General features: G+C 34.4%; 1 protein-coding gene across 5 annotated transcripts in view; it reads right to left on the bottom strand.

Annotated features, from left to right (window-relative positions):
• The window catches only part of Ap1s2 (adaptor related protein complex 1 subunit sigma 2), a 22,318-nt gene extending 8,860 nt beyond the window's left edge, over positions 1-13,458 (bottom strand). For 4 of the 5 annotated variants that reach the window (XM_027432721.2, XM_027432723.2, XM_027432724.2 and 1 more), the window contains exons 1-3: positions 13,265-13,458; positions 7,932-8,040; positions 6,482-6,619 (exon numbers count right to left, since the gene is read on the bottom strand). In XM_027432721.2, the coding sequence (XP_027288522.1) occupies positions 6,482-6,619; positions 7,932-8,040; positions 13,265-13,443 (426 nt within the window). In that variant the 5' untranslated portion in view covers positions 13,444-13,458. Of the gene's footprint in view, positions 1-2,922; positions 2,925-6,481; positions 6,620-7,931; positions 8,041-13,264 lie in introns of all 5 variants that reach the window. The other variant, XM_027432726.2, reaches the window with a different exon arrangement.

Below are 13,458 nucleotides of genomic sequence, written 5' to 3'. Positions count from 1 at the left end.
CAGCAAATGCTCTTAAGCACTGAGCCATCTCTCCAGGCCCCTACTGATTTTCTTTAACATTAAGTTAGTAATGAGTAGCAAGAGCTTTATGGATGCTCCAGATAGTTGGTGTGTAAAATGGACAAAAGCTGAAAGTGCTTTACTCTGTGTGCTGAACTTTTAGCAAATTCTACTCAGGTTTTTACCATCTGTGGCAAGACAATGTGAACTTTCATTCAAATGGCAGCATTCTTCCATCAAAAAAAATTTGTAATACTAACTACACACTTGTTTTCCTTTTCTGAAAAAAGGATGGGGAGCAAGAATTCCCCGATGTTCAGGTCAGTTGTTTCTGTGGGTTTCACCCAGCCTGGTCTGGAGCCCTTTGCTCTTCACTGGTCCTTTTCTGCATCTGGATTCCAGTTCATTTCAGTGATTAGTTGTGGGTTTGACTTTTTTAAATATATCTTATAAATGCTACTCTAAAACCTGCTAATTTTAAGATACTAAGGACAAATTACTTTCTTCGGCATCTAATTATACTTTTTAAATAAAACAACAGGAAAATTAGCTTAAAGAGATGTTTTAAGCTTATTCTAGTGTATGTGTATTTGCCTTTAAATATCCTAAATTTAATCAGTTTTCTAAACAAACAATTTCTTAAAATCAGAATTTCAAACAAACTCTTCAAGACTAACAGAATAAGGAAGAACAAAACATCTATCTATAACAAAAGGAAGTCTGTATATGTAAATTCTGGTCACTTTATTCTTCCTTTAAGAAATGATCACATCCTAAAGTAGATAAGGAAATCAGCAGAAAATTCAATACTGTTGTGCCTGCCTGCAGGGTAGATTCAATCTTGTTTCCACATAAAAACTCAATTACTTTAATAGAAATGAACAGATCTAGTTGTTGTTGAGGAAAATAGATTATTCAGTGACATCCAATAAGCTTTTCTGTGGGTTAGGTTCTAAAGGCACCCATAGATTATCTCCCCAGTTGCTTGTTACCAGGCAAAGGTAATTTGTATGAATCACACGGGTAGTTTTTTATAGCCATTTCCGTGTTCTTTAACATATGCTCTTTTCACAATTTTAAAGTAAACTTTGCTACTCCTTTGCATTTCTAATTTTCAGCCATATGAATACTACATATACTATTAAAAAGATGCAACAGTTTATAAAAGAAAATGAAATTCTTAGTTCAAGGTGTTAAATTAAGTCAGGGTTTCTCAACTTGAATACAACTGACTTTTAGGGCTGGATAACTCTTTGGTGGATGTGTCCTGGGCAGAATAAGACATTCAGTAGTGTCCTTGATCTCTACCTAGTAGATGCCAGTCACAATGCACTGCTTTAACAACCAGGAATTTGTTCGCGCATGCATAACCCAATGTACTCTGGAAGTGCACGACTGGAAGTCCCCATCTCATTCCCAGGAGAACCAATGAATTAATCTAATTGGCTTTGTTTGGTAGGTAAGATTATATTTTAGTGTGTTGGCCTGTATTTACTAATTTTTCTACTATGGGAATTATTTTTTAAGCACAGAGACAACAAAACAAATTATAATGTCAGTGGGGGGAAACTCAAACCTAAAATTTTTATCAAGTACTATTTAATGAAAAAAATCACCATTGACCACTTGGAATGTGCTCTTAGCAGGTCCTAAACCTAGGAACATGAAATTGATTATTAAGATTAGCATTAAACAAGAAAAATAGAATAGAATATAAAATTTGAGAACAAAGGAATAAATGAGAGTATTATTCAATAATTTTGTACTTTGCACTGTGATATAAACTGCATTTACTACTATGGATTCTAGTGAAAAAATTTGTTTCAAGATCAAATTTAAAATAATTGGCTATTTAAATTACTCCAGCTTTTAATAATTAGAAAAAGTCAAGTGGAGCTAGGGATACAGGTCTGTGATAGAGGGCTTGCCTAGCACAGGCACTAACCTGAGTTCTATCCCAAGGCACTGCCAAAACAAACAAGAAATAGAGCTCAAGAGTAGCTAGAACTGGTTCACCAGGAGTTAGAAAAGAAACAAGGAGTGGGGTAGGCTCAAAATCCCAAAGAACAAACAAAGGGAAACCATGACTAAAACTACATAGAACAAAAATGATTACAACCTGGAAACCAGACACCAATGACACTACTCATATTGTATGGCACTAAAAGTAAAGCTAAAGATTTATTCTGCCTTGTGTATCTGCCCGCTTCTAGACTACTTTAATCATCAATAAAACCTCATTTCTACAGAACCTGTTCTAGCAGACCCCGAACTAATTTAACACACTCTTGCATCAATAAATATAGGCTTAACTTCTAACCCAATTAAAGAAACAGTTTAGGCTTAAAAGTTATAAAATGAGAGAATCGTAATTACAAAAGAATTACAGGGATTTTGTCTTCTTAAAGCAAATCAGAAAAACTTTTTAAACAAAATATGTTTTGCTCTTAAATGAAATTGTATATATTTGAAAAGACCTATGCCTTTAAAGCAATTTATGATATTCTTGAATCTTACCTAAATATGCCTAAATATTCTTAATTACCTAGGTCTATTTTTTGAAAAGCTTAAATATTCATAATATTGTAAGATACTTCAAGAAATACTTATTTGCTTAATGTCATTATAAAAACCTCATTTCTTTAAAGAAATCACTTTTCTCTCAAGATTCTTACCTTTCCATTTTTATGCAGTCCCACAGATTAATGATTACTTTCACAAAGACATAGCATACTATTAAGATATTTCATGCAGGCCTCAGCACTAAAACAAATCAATTTTAGCAGTAGTAATTCTCCATAGACTACCGATTTCTAGACTAGACAGACAAACATCTGCAAATCCAGTGAAACTATTTGTAAAGTGGATCATCTTCAAGTAGAAGCAAATTCATGAGTACAGTGGTTGCTTTTGGCACCTCACTTCTTTTCCATTTCATGGATTACTTTAGTGAGAAACAATACCAACAGCAAACAAAGCTCAAAGGAAAAAAAAATCCCCAAGAATTTCAAAATGATGCTGTTAGTATAAGAAAGACAGGTCAACATCTCAAAGCGTTGATCAACACCATCATGCATCTATCTCTAGGGTTATAACAAGCCCAATGCCTAATATTTAACTATTTGATCTTCCCAGATCAAGCAAGGACTTGAAATCATCTCACGTGCAACAGTCTTTGCATAGTGCCATTTTATCCATGCCACAAAAATGGTAAATTTAGTAGTTACCAATAAATAAGTTGGGGGTCAAAGGAACTAAAGTCTTAGACTGTTCTTTATCATAAGATATCCTCAGACAAACCTCCCCATTCTTCATTCTGGCTCTATAAAATTAAGGAGCAGAGAAAAACTGGTAAGTGCCTGACTTCACAGGGGGGAAAAGCCATACTATTATTTCCTTTGTCATTATCAATATATATGTTTATAAAATAAATTCAGCTGCATCATTATACCTCACCTTACCACCCAAAACTAGGTATGTGGGAAGGGAAATATGCTAAGCATTATAAAGAATATAACTTCATTAATCTCAGCATGTCATATCTTAATTTAAAAATCAACTTTAGTACCAGTGGCATGTTGAGATGACATGTTTTGAATTCCAAGAGTCAAATACTAAAAATTGAATAATGGGATAATTTCTGAGCTTTCTCTCCCAAAGTTAATTATGAATTCATGTAACCAAAAGGTCTAAACACAGAATTGGTCTACAAATGTCAAATATGAAAAATATAAAGTTAAACCATAATGCTTACTAATATTTTGGCAGTTATCATTCAGATATGCATTTGTTTTATTCTTATTACTAATTGTAGCATAACAGAAGAAAATCTACTTTAACCACTGACATCTGCTCTCCCTGCTTGCCCATAAAATGAAAGACTGCCTTATTTACATATTCATAGAAATTGGGCAAAAGCAACATTTTAATAAATTTTCTGATTAGAATTAAGAATAGAAGTATATATTTCACAAATTATAAAAATATATAAAATCAAAATTATTCTAATTTGTATATAATATTAAGCTAACAGATTAAGTTCATTCTTAATTCAAAATTATCTTTAGTGCTTAAAACAGTCCAAATAAAGACTTTGACATTAGATAGAAAAGTTATAATACATGAAAAATACATTTAAATCAGGTTTTTAGTACTTTTACTGCAAATTTTAGGATACATTTATCTAAAATAGCTATACTTAAACAATTTTAGAAATGAAATCACTCAAGGACACTGACAAAGTGACTGCTATATTTCAAAATATAAGACCTGGAAAGTTATTATAGACCTATGCATTTTGATAAATCTTAACAAGGAGACTTTTGAGAAAATACTGTCAATAAATCTACATATTCAATAAAAGGTTCTAGCTTCTGATAATGACAGTAGTGAACATGCCTAAGAAGTAATAAATAGCACATACTGCTACAATAATGCTTTGTATTCCCTCATAGGGTAAATACATACTATCAAGTAAGCATGAAACTGTTTTATTAGAAAGCACAGAGCAATATTCCAGAAGCATTTTAAAAAGTAACTCAGGAACAAGAAGATATTGGGGCCCTAAGCATTACTCTCTAGGAACACATTAAAAGCAAAAAACTGAGCTTTAATAGCTTTAAAAGTGTCTTCAAAACAAGAAAAATTTTACCAGAAAATGGCGAAAAACAGAAGAAATACCAAGTTCTGATATAAGAGGTTATAGTTCTATAATAATTAAACATTATTAAGACAAGACACAAATATGAATAATTTCCAATTCCTAATACTGGGGACTATCTTTTGGTTAGTTTTATTGTTTGTTTTTGTCAGGGCCTCAGGTTGCTCAGGCTTCCTTCAAAATTTACTTTGTAGCCCAGACCTTGAACTCCTGATTCTTCTGTCTCCACTTCACAAGTGCTAAGACAACAGGCACATATCTGGTTTATACTAAGGTCTGAAATTATGGCTTCATGCAATCTAGGCAAACACTCTTCCAGCTGAGCTACATCTCCAGCTTGACCTAATCATTTTTGAATATTGCTGTTGTTTCTCTTAAGTTTGATTAGCAAACAACAAAAAGGAGATGCTAACTTTAAAACCAATATTATAACAGTAGAATATACTCTTGGAGTCAGCATACTTGATGTTAAAATTACAAACCTTCAAAATGACATGTTTGTAATCAATTAATAAACTACCATGGCAAACTGCACACAAGGAAAAAGGTCTGTGCTCATTTGACTACCAAACAGCAGATGGCATGAGGGGCCATCACTGAAATACTTCAGTTTTGCACTTAAAGCCATTTTTCTGATAACTACAACATCATTAAACACACAGTTCACTATCTCATATTTAATAGTTGTAGACTCTGGATGATATTAACACAACCTAAAGCAGGCTCTAGCTGACTGATGGTGTGGATTCACTAGGAGTTCCCTCCACCACAGAGGCCAAAAGTAAAGAAATTTTAACAGAAAATTCAAGTTATTCTTCTCCCCTTAGTCATTTCTTTAAAGCTAGCCATTTCAGAAATACTAAGAAATTTAATTTAAAGTCTGTTTTACTAATTAAAAATGTAATAAATATACAATAAATAAAGGGTTAAAATAAACTAAGAATACAAATATGCTTTAATAAGTGAACCCATGGGACACAAATATTCATTTATGTCATAAATATAATATATATAGCTACCTTAATGAAAATACCCTATTTTTTCCTTTACTAACCCATTTTCATGCTAAACTTTCTATATTGTAACAACCACAATTAGTTCTAACCTATAATTTAATTTGCTACCTAAGCATCAAACACACGATTAGCTGAGGATGTTGAAGGCAATTAGAAGGGAAAGGGGTTGCTATGGTTCTGGGATATGGAAGTTAAGACAGGAATATAATAGTTTTGACAGAACATGGTTAGTAATTTCAAATGAACAAAGAGAAGTACAAATTCATTTTAAGTTAATTTTGTTAACACAAAGCCAGAGGGTTCTATAAAAAGCATAATTAGAAAACACTAACATTTGCTTGGCTACATTTGCACTTAATGGACATGAGGTGAAAACATGAACCAATTTGGAAAGGAAATGCCATAATCTCACATTCAACTCCTAATTATCCCACTAATGAAAAAGGTGGGGGGATTTTAAGTATTTCAAAACAAAGGATGAGAAGTTCTCAAATGATTGTTGGTTTTGTCCAATTATTTCCCCCTTTAATATATAATTTATTTATCTAATTATTCATTTACTTATTTTAATTGAAGTAGTCTGTCCTCTAAATCAGCCTCACTGGCAGGCCATCTCCATAGAGAACCATTCATCCATAGATAACAGAGTTGATGTGAATGACACATATTCCAGTCAAATTGTACATGAACACTACATACCAAGCATGCTTTGAAGTAATTTCTGAAACCTGTAGGGATGATGACTGAGATTTCCCTAGCAAAAGCAAAACATGCTAGTTTCTTTTTGGGAGCCTAAGTAGCTTACCTCCTGCAGGAGATCAGCCTGTTCAATTGCTTTAAGGACATTTTTCTTGGACGTTTCCTGAACTTCTCCGCCCAAAAGAAATTCATCCAAAATAAAATAGGCCTTCTCAAAATTAAAGATGATATCAAGTTCACACACCTGAAAAGCAAAAGCAAAATGAAACAAAACAAAACAAAGCCTGTTAAGCTAAAGATGCTTATTCACTATAAAATCTGATGAGATTGAATTGATTTTAATTCTTTTCAAAATGGAAACCTTGCCGATTAAGCACCATTGATTTGAGTAAGCTTAATTTTTAAATCTCAAGTACTTGACAACACAGTGCCTATAAGTAAGACCTGGCTCTGCATACACTCTGTGTAGTCAACTTAATAGTTTTCCACTCATAAAAACTGATCTTTAAAAACATATTTCTTGAGTAATGTGATTAAGCTGCTAACAATTCTGAAAGCTATACTTCACACTTCCAGGATGCTAATGTCAGCAACAGGACTCTTCTATTTCACGTGTGTGTGTGTGTGTGTGTGTGTGTGTGTGTGTGTGTGTGTGTGTGTGTGTGTGTGTGTGTGTATTCGGGTAGCATTTTCGGGTACCAGTGTGCAAATGGGTGTTGTTTCTCTGGAGTCATCTACCTGGTTTTTAGAGACAGGGTCTCTCACTGGGATCTAGGCCCTAGGCTGGCTGGTTTGTGAGCTCCAGAGATCCACCTGTCTCCACTCTCCAAGGAATTAAAAGTGAAAGCTAGGGTCTGGAGAAATGGCTCAGCAATTAAAAGCACTATCTGCTCTTCCAGAGGACCAATTCCAATTCCCAGCACTTACATGTAACTCACAAGCACCTGTATCTCTACTTTCAGGGGGATTTGACACCTTCTTTTGGCCTCTGTGGACACCAAGTGTGCAAGTCATACACAGACATGCATGTAAGCAAAATATCCATACATAGAAAATTTAAAAAGCAGCAGCAGCACCACCACCACCAGTAGCACCAGCAAGAGTCAGCATGGGCTTTTTGTGTGCATAATGGGATTTAATTCAGATTCTCATGCTTGGGTGGTAAGCACTTCACTAACTACACTATCTACCCAGCCCCTCTATTTTACTATTTTCAAACTTATTCTCACCATCATAATTAAATGAGTACATCTGTGGGGCCAGAGATTCTGAAAGTTGACTAGATACACAAGAAATAAGACTCAGTGCAGGGTGGTGGTGGCTCACTTCTTTAATCCCAGCACTCAGGTGGCAGAGGCAAACACATCCCTGTGAGTTCAAGGCCAGCCATCACTACAGAGTGAGTTCAAGGCCAGCCAAGGTTACACAGTAAAACCCTGTCTTGAAAAACTAAACTAACGAACAAACATATAGTCACTCCTGTTCTCTCCTCACAGTTAGAATCCCCAAATAATAAGCTTATTAGAAACAAGATAAAAACTAAATCTCCTACTCACGCTTCCAAAATACTTGTCAAGTAATTCCACATAACGATGGATTATTTCCAGGGTAATCAGTTCATTGTCCTGATCCTCAATAGCACAGCAAAAATATAGACTGGCATATCTGTCATGAAACAGAATCACAGAAAAATGTTACCCCCTATAATCATATTTTCTAAATATATTTTCCATGTCCTGTTGAACAAGTCCTCATGCTTATTATATTTATTCTTCTTTTAAAACAAGTTTTTTTCTAGATTACAAAAGCAATAAATATACAAGAGAAATCTTGGAAAACACAGGCAAAAAGAAAAGAGAAAAAGAAGTAACTCATTCATGTCTCTTAGAAGGAGTAATGGATCTTGCTCTTCTTTTCAGGTTTCTTTCTAAACATTTGAAAATATAATTGAACCAGTTTTTCTTAAGTTTACTTAATTAGAACAAAATATACAGTGTGATTGATTCAAACTACAAGCAAATGAAGGAGAAAACAAACTAGCTGTCAATATATCCCAACTGAAGGGCTTATTGACGATACTGTCAATGTTTTAGAACATGTTATTGAAGGATAAAATATTCACAGAAGCCTCAAATGTGCAAGTCTGTGGTCTCTCAGAGTAGACATTTCAATGTGTTCCCTCATCCCCAGTAAGAAGAGAAACAGGAAAAGTGAAACAGGGTACCATCTCTAACCTGAACAAGAACTTCCTCTTGCTCCCATCATAACCTTGTTTTGTTTATCTATTTAAAAAGCAAGACTGTTCCAACTTGTTCTCTCTCCATCCTCCCTAATCCATGTTCTTTAATAGCTTCTGAAGAGTCTGGCACAAATGATATAGGACAATTCTCAACCTTCCAAATGCTTCGACTCTTTAATTCAGTTCCTCATGTTGTGGTGACCCCCAACCATAAGATTATTTTCATTGCTAATTCATAACTGTAATTTTGTTGCTGTCATGAATTGTAATGTAAATATTTTTTGAGATAGAGGGTTGCCAAAGGTTGACCCACAGGTTGAGAAACAATGATACAGGAGCTTCTCTGAATTATGAAAACTAAAGATTAAAGGAATTGATATAAAAATGACAGACCAAAAGACAGATACAAATCATTTCTATGAATAGAATAACAAATAATTCTACTGCAGAGATTATTAATAGCAAGTTTGGAACAAGGTTCTTTATTTTCAAACTTCTGCCATGCTACTGTTAGACATCCAGTATGTATCTACTTGCTTCTTTAACCACAATATTGCCTCTTTGTTTACAAGTAAACAATATTTAAAGAGCAATTAAATAGTAGAAGGTCCTAAATTATACCAATCAAGAATTTAAAAATAAGCAGGGCTGATAGATCTAGGTACCAACCAAAAATACTTTAAAAAGAAAAAAATGAACTCCAGTAGTATTTCACTTTAGTTTTTTTGTCATTCTAGTGATAAATCCGGGGTCTCCTATACCATTCAGTGGCTACTTCAATCCTCTAAATGTTTACTTCACTACGAATGGGGAAAAGGCATCAACATAAAGAACTATTCCTTCCAGGTGAAGAGACAGCTATTAGCATGATAAGAACACCTCTTCAGAAAGCTGAGGAAGAATAAACAGAAGTACAATAGCAGGTACCATGGAGAGACTCACTATAAGTAAGGCACTAAATGTTAGTGAAGGCTTTTGCATATTTTACCATCTTATTCTCACAACATCCCTACCAAGATATCATTATTACTTGCATTTATAGGAGATCCAGGCTTAAATAACCAGATGAGAATAGAAATTTGACCCTGGAGCCCAAATTTTCGATTAAAAACCACAGCTGCAAAGTATATTAAAATAATCCTGCACCTGGTTAAAATTAAAATATGCCCAACGCAATATATTAAGAGCTTTGAAAAAGGGAAAGAGATAAAAAATGAAATACAGATTTAGTAAAGATTACCAAGAGAACCTGAAGAGTACTCCCTATTTTTAGGAACAAATGGTGCTTTCAAATTCAATATGAGCTCATGTTGTTCTCTTAGTAAAATTAATAATAGACTAGTAAGAGGAGAGGTATGTTTAGTTATTTTTAGCAGCATGGATTAGGGCTTACTCTAATTACTGGCACTCAGAACATCTGAAAGTGCCTATTCTTATATTCAAAACACATGACTTCTCTGCAGTCAGCTAAATATCAGCTGACTGTGCGTGAATGTAGCTAAACTATTCTCAATACCCACTGGTATGTCGTTAAAATTTCTTTTGTTAGTAAAGAAAATCAATAAGTACCCTTCAACAAATTCTCAAGCTAGTAACATGGGGATGCATTTTAAAATTAATTTTTAAAAGACATAAATTCAATTGCCTCTACTATGATATGTTGCACAAACTAGGCATATAATGCTCTGTTTCTAGTGGATATTCAGAAGCATTTATTTTAAAGGTGAGGAAACAAAGGCAAAAAAACGCAACAAAATATTCAAAGTCACAAAACTAGGTGATGGCACATGGGAACATATCATAAGTCCTCACATTTTCAGCCTGTCTTTTCAATGACTTTACCCTTATACCCCCACCGCTTCCTCCCACAAAGGGAAAATACGTATACCAAATGCTCAGTGAAGAAAATGAACAGGACAAATGAACAAAGACGACATTAAAAAAAAAAAAAAACACGTGCTAAGAAGGACAGTAAATGTGCTACAGCAGAATTTATTAGGAGCTCAGTAGACATTCTCTGGCTTAAAAGTTCTTATCTTCCAGCCTGAGCAGGGAAAACACATCACCTGATAATAACAAAATACATGGTTAAGTGGGAAGTAAATGAAGTTTTCAGTATGAAATGCGAGGGAGCCTATAGAAAAACATTATACACTCTGTATTTTATATATGAAACATCTCAATAAAGCTATTTTTCTTTTTGTTAATTCCAAATTTCATTTGAAAAAAAACTTTGATCTAAATATCAGATCAGGTTGGAGTTCTCTTTTATCATTTCTGAAAAAGGTAGGGAGATCACCAGAATAGGCTGAGCGACAAGTCTACGAGCTCCAACCTGCTGTTTCCTTTTCTTCCTCTGAATGGCCCCATTCATGGGCTTGTTCTCTTGCTAGGATTTTCCTCCTCCACACGGGGGACTCCTTTCACTATCTAGAAATAAGCTTAAACTTCTCACATCTTTTATAAACCCTATCCAGGATTCCAGAATACAGATCTAGCCAGCAGTTACCACCTCTTCTGTCCTTGGCAAAGCTCTCCCAAATACTCTACACATGCGGTTTCAACTTCTCTATCTTCACCTCGTTATATCACGAATTCTGTCTCTACTCCACTGACAATGTTCTGGCAACAGGGCAATGCATGAAGTGCTTACTCTTAAGATTCTAAGAGCTGTTCACTTTTACTGAATTTCATGAACAGCTGGCATTAGTGTTTTACTCTCAAATTTATCTGCTCCTGGGCTTTACTTACCTAACATCACTCCTTTGCTTCTTTCTCATTTTGATCTGCAAGCCTCCTCTTTAGCCCTTCCATCTGCACCTGAATGCTAGTGATCTAATACTTTAAGTTTAATTGTCACCTTCAAGTTCCATGCCTATGCCCACCACATCCCATCAGAGAGCCAAGTGAACAAATATGGCCATATCAACTTGTCACCAAATTAACTGAATTCTCTAGCTTACCTTTCATCCCATAAGCCAAACTCTAGAAATGGAGGTGCCTCCACTGTACTCCCTCTTTCCTTGGTTGCTATCTCTGCTTCTTGGGGTGGCCAAGTCTACTGAGACTTACCTAGGTAACAGGTCTCCTTTCCAGCCTCTCAGCTCAGGACCCAATTATCATGCAGTCCCTCACTGATCCTGCAGGTGCCAGTCTCAGCCCCTTTCACTCCCCCAGCCAAGGTTTCACAGCAATCTTTTCAAAAATGCAAATCTAATCTTTATTTCTTCCCACATCTGTTTAAAACCATTGCCTCTACACTTAAGACAAGTTGTAGCCCCATGCCCATCACTAGTATATGACCTTGGGCCAAACCACTATTCACAAATTCTCATCTTTTATAAATTGAAATTTGAACAGTAACTGTTTTTCAAATTGAAGACCTCTCTCTAGTGCAGAGAGCAGAGGCCAATTGAGCCAGGGCACAGCTTCTTATTTTTCATTCCACAAAAGCAACTGTATTTCTACTTGTTTTAGTCAAGACTCTATCCCTGTCAAAAAGATATATATTTTGTGTGTGAGAGTGTGTACGTGTAGATTGTTCTAAGGCATTTCCCAGCTTTCAAATGCTATGATTTTCCTATGATCTTTCTCAACCAGTACCAAGCCAAACACTGAATTTAAAAAACCACCCAGACTGATGAAATTCATTATGAAATAAAGATAAGTCTAAAGCACCTAAGAGGGTTTTATGTCCTATAAATCTCATTTCTTACTCTGTCACCTCCTCCACCACAAAGCCCATCCATACTTGGAATGTTGTATCAGAAAATAGAAGAAAACATGATTTCTTTCCACCTTCATTGCATTTCCTACTGTTAGTTTTCTGTACACTCCCCATACAAGAGTGTTTTATATGAAGAAATGCTTTTATCTTAAATTCAGTAAATTATTCAAAAAAGACCAAAAATGGGAAAGAAACAAGAAATGTTCCCTCTAAAAACAGTCTATAATATAAAATAAAGATGTATAGCATTAAAGAAAAAAACTGTGTAAAAAGCTAATCTATAAGTTATTTTGCAACATCACTTTTAAAAAAAATCTATCCTTGGTAAAATTATCATATCTAAGCAGAACTCCGCCATAGCAACAAGTCTATTTGAAATTAAAAATACTACTAGCAAAGAGATCTTGTATAGACACAAGTACTTAAACATCTGTATAGTGAAATGGTCTATGTGCTCAGGGTCTTTATAAGTAAGATTAATATAGAAGTCAGATAAAAGGAATGCCAAATATCAGCTACTTGATAAATCTTTATAGATTTTTTGGAAGGATTATCACACTATTATCTATGCATGCCCATTATTTATCAAATTACTTAAAAATTTAAAATAGTGTCCCTACTACCCCTGTAATGAAATGAATTCATTGAATTTTTCTAAAATGTTGACCAAGCACAAATAATTGTTTGGCTGTAATTATATAATTAATTTAATAATGATTACCCTGCTGCTAGCATTTTAGCTTTAGGCAAGCAATCAAAACAGCCATTATTTTTAAAAGGAAAGTTTTCCTTTAAACTAACTTATTTCATTGAAATATTTGTTAATCCTTGTTGATTGACATAAAAAGTCTGCAGTTTTCTCATTAGAGATAAACCTAATGTTTGATCATATTTCACCTTTCTGATAAATACAAAAATGATACCTCTTATAAACAATCTTCAGATCTCTCCACTCAAGGAAGCTACACATCTTAGGTTTCCGAGCTAAAACCGTTTGAACAAGTTCTCTTGTGATCTTCTTCTTCTCTTTGTCTGAGAGTGGGACATACCACTTCTGCAGCCGAAGCTTTCCCTGACGACTAAAAAGCAACATAAACTGCATCTGTTAAGATAAATA

This window comes from Cricetulus griseus, chromosome X (assembly GCF_003668045.3).
Source record: "Cricetulus griseus strain 17A/GY chromosome X, alternate assembly CriGri-PICRH-1.0, whole genome shotgun sequence".
In the NCBI taxonomy this organism is placed as follows: Eukaryota; Metazoa; Chordata; class Mammalia; order Rodentia; family Cricetidae; genus Cricetulus; species Cricetulus griseus.
Note: the sequence above shows the minus strand (reverse complement) of the source record. Positions and strands in the feature narration are given on the sequence as shown.